General features: G+C 62.3%; 1 protein-coding gene across 1 annotated transcript in view; it reads right to left on the reverse strand.

Annotated features, from left to right (window-relative positions):
• Window positions 1-8: 8 nt before the first annotated feature.
• The window catches only part of LOC104496569 (fructose-bisphosphate aldolase A-like), a gene marked incomplete at its 3' end in the record, with an annotated part of 2,187 nt that continues 1,335 nt past the window's right edge, over window positions 9-860 (reverse strand). The window contains exon 2 of the mRNA XM_010139706.1: window positions 9-194. Within this exon, the coding sequence (XP_010138008.1) occupies window positions 9-194 (186 nt within the window). The remainder of the gene's footprint in view (window positions 195-860) is intronic.

Consider the following 860-nt stretch of genomic DNA (forward strand, 5'->3'; position numbering starts at 1 on the left):
CTTGCCGCGGATGACCTGGGGGAAGGGGCGCCCGTCGTCCGCCTTCTGGTACATGGTCTCGTGGAAGAGGATGACGCCGCCGATGCAGGGGTCCACCCGGTTGTCGGCGGTGAAGAGCAGCTGCCGGTACCAGCGGGGGGGGTTCTCCTCCGTGTTCTCCGCCCCCACCGAGCTCAGCCGCTTGGCGATGCTGCCTGCGGCCGGACCAGTACAAACCAGTAAGGACCAGTACAGCCCAGCGACCCCCGCTGGTCTCGTTGTGTTGTCCCAGAGCCTCCCAGTAGCTCCCAGTGCTGCTCCAGCAGCTCTCAGGACCCCCCTGGTGCCACCTCAAAGTTCTCAGCTGTTTTGTGGTGCTCCCAGTCCCCATCCCAGTATAAACCAGTTCAAACCAGTATAGCCCAGAAAGCCCAACTGGGCTCAAGGGACAGCTCAGAGGGGTCCCAGTAGCTCCCAGTGCAGCCCCAGTAGCTCCCAGGACCCTCCTCGTGCCACCTCGAAGTTCTCAGATGCTTTGCCACGCTCCCAGTCCCCATTCCAGTACAAACCAGTTCCTCCCAGTACAGCCCCGTAACCCCTTACTGGTCTCAGGACACTGACCCAGTGCTCCCAGTAGCTTCCAGTACTTCCCAGTCCAGCCCTGGTGTCTCCCAGTGCCTCCCAGTAGCTCCCCATGCCCTCTCAATGGTTCCCAGTGCCTCCCAATCTCCTCCCAGTATGATCCCAGTATCCCTGGCCCCTCCCAATCCTCTCTCAGCGCCTCCCAGTCTGTCCCAGTCCCACCCCAGTCCCCTCCCACTGCTGCCTCATCCCTTCCCAGTGCCTCCCAGTCCCCTCTAATCCCCTCCCAGTTCCTCCCA

Source organism: Buceros rhinoceros, unplaced genomic scaffold (genome assembly GCF_000710305.1).
Source record: "Buceros rhinoceros silvestris isolate BGI_N320 unplaced genomic scaffold, ASM71030v1 scaffold10037, whole genome shotgun sequence".
NCBI lineage: Eukaryota > Metazoa > Chordata > Aves > Bucerotiformes > Bucerotidae > Buceros > Buceros rhinoceros.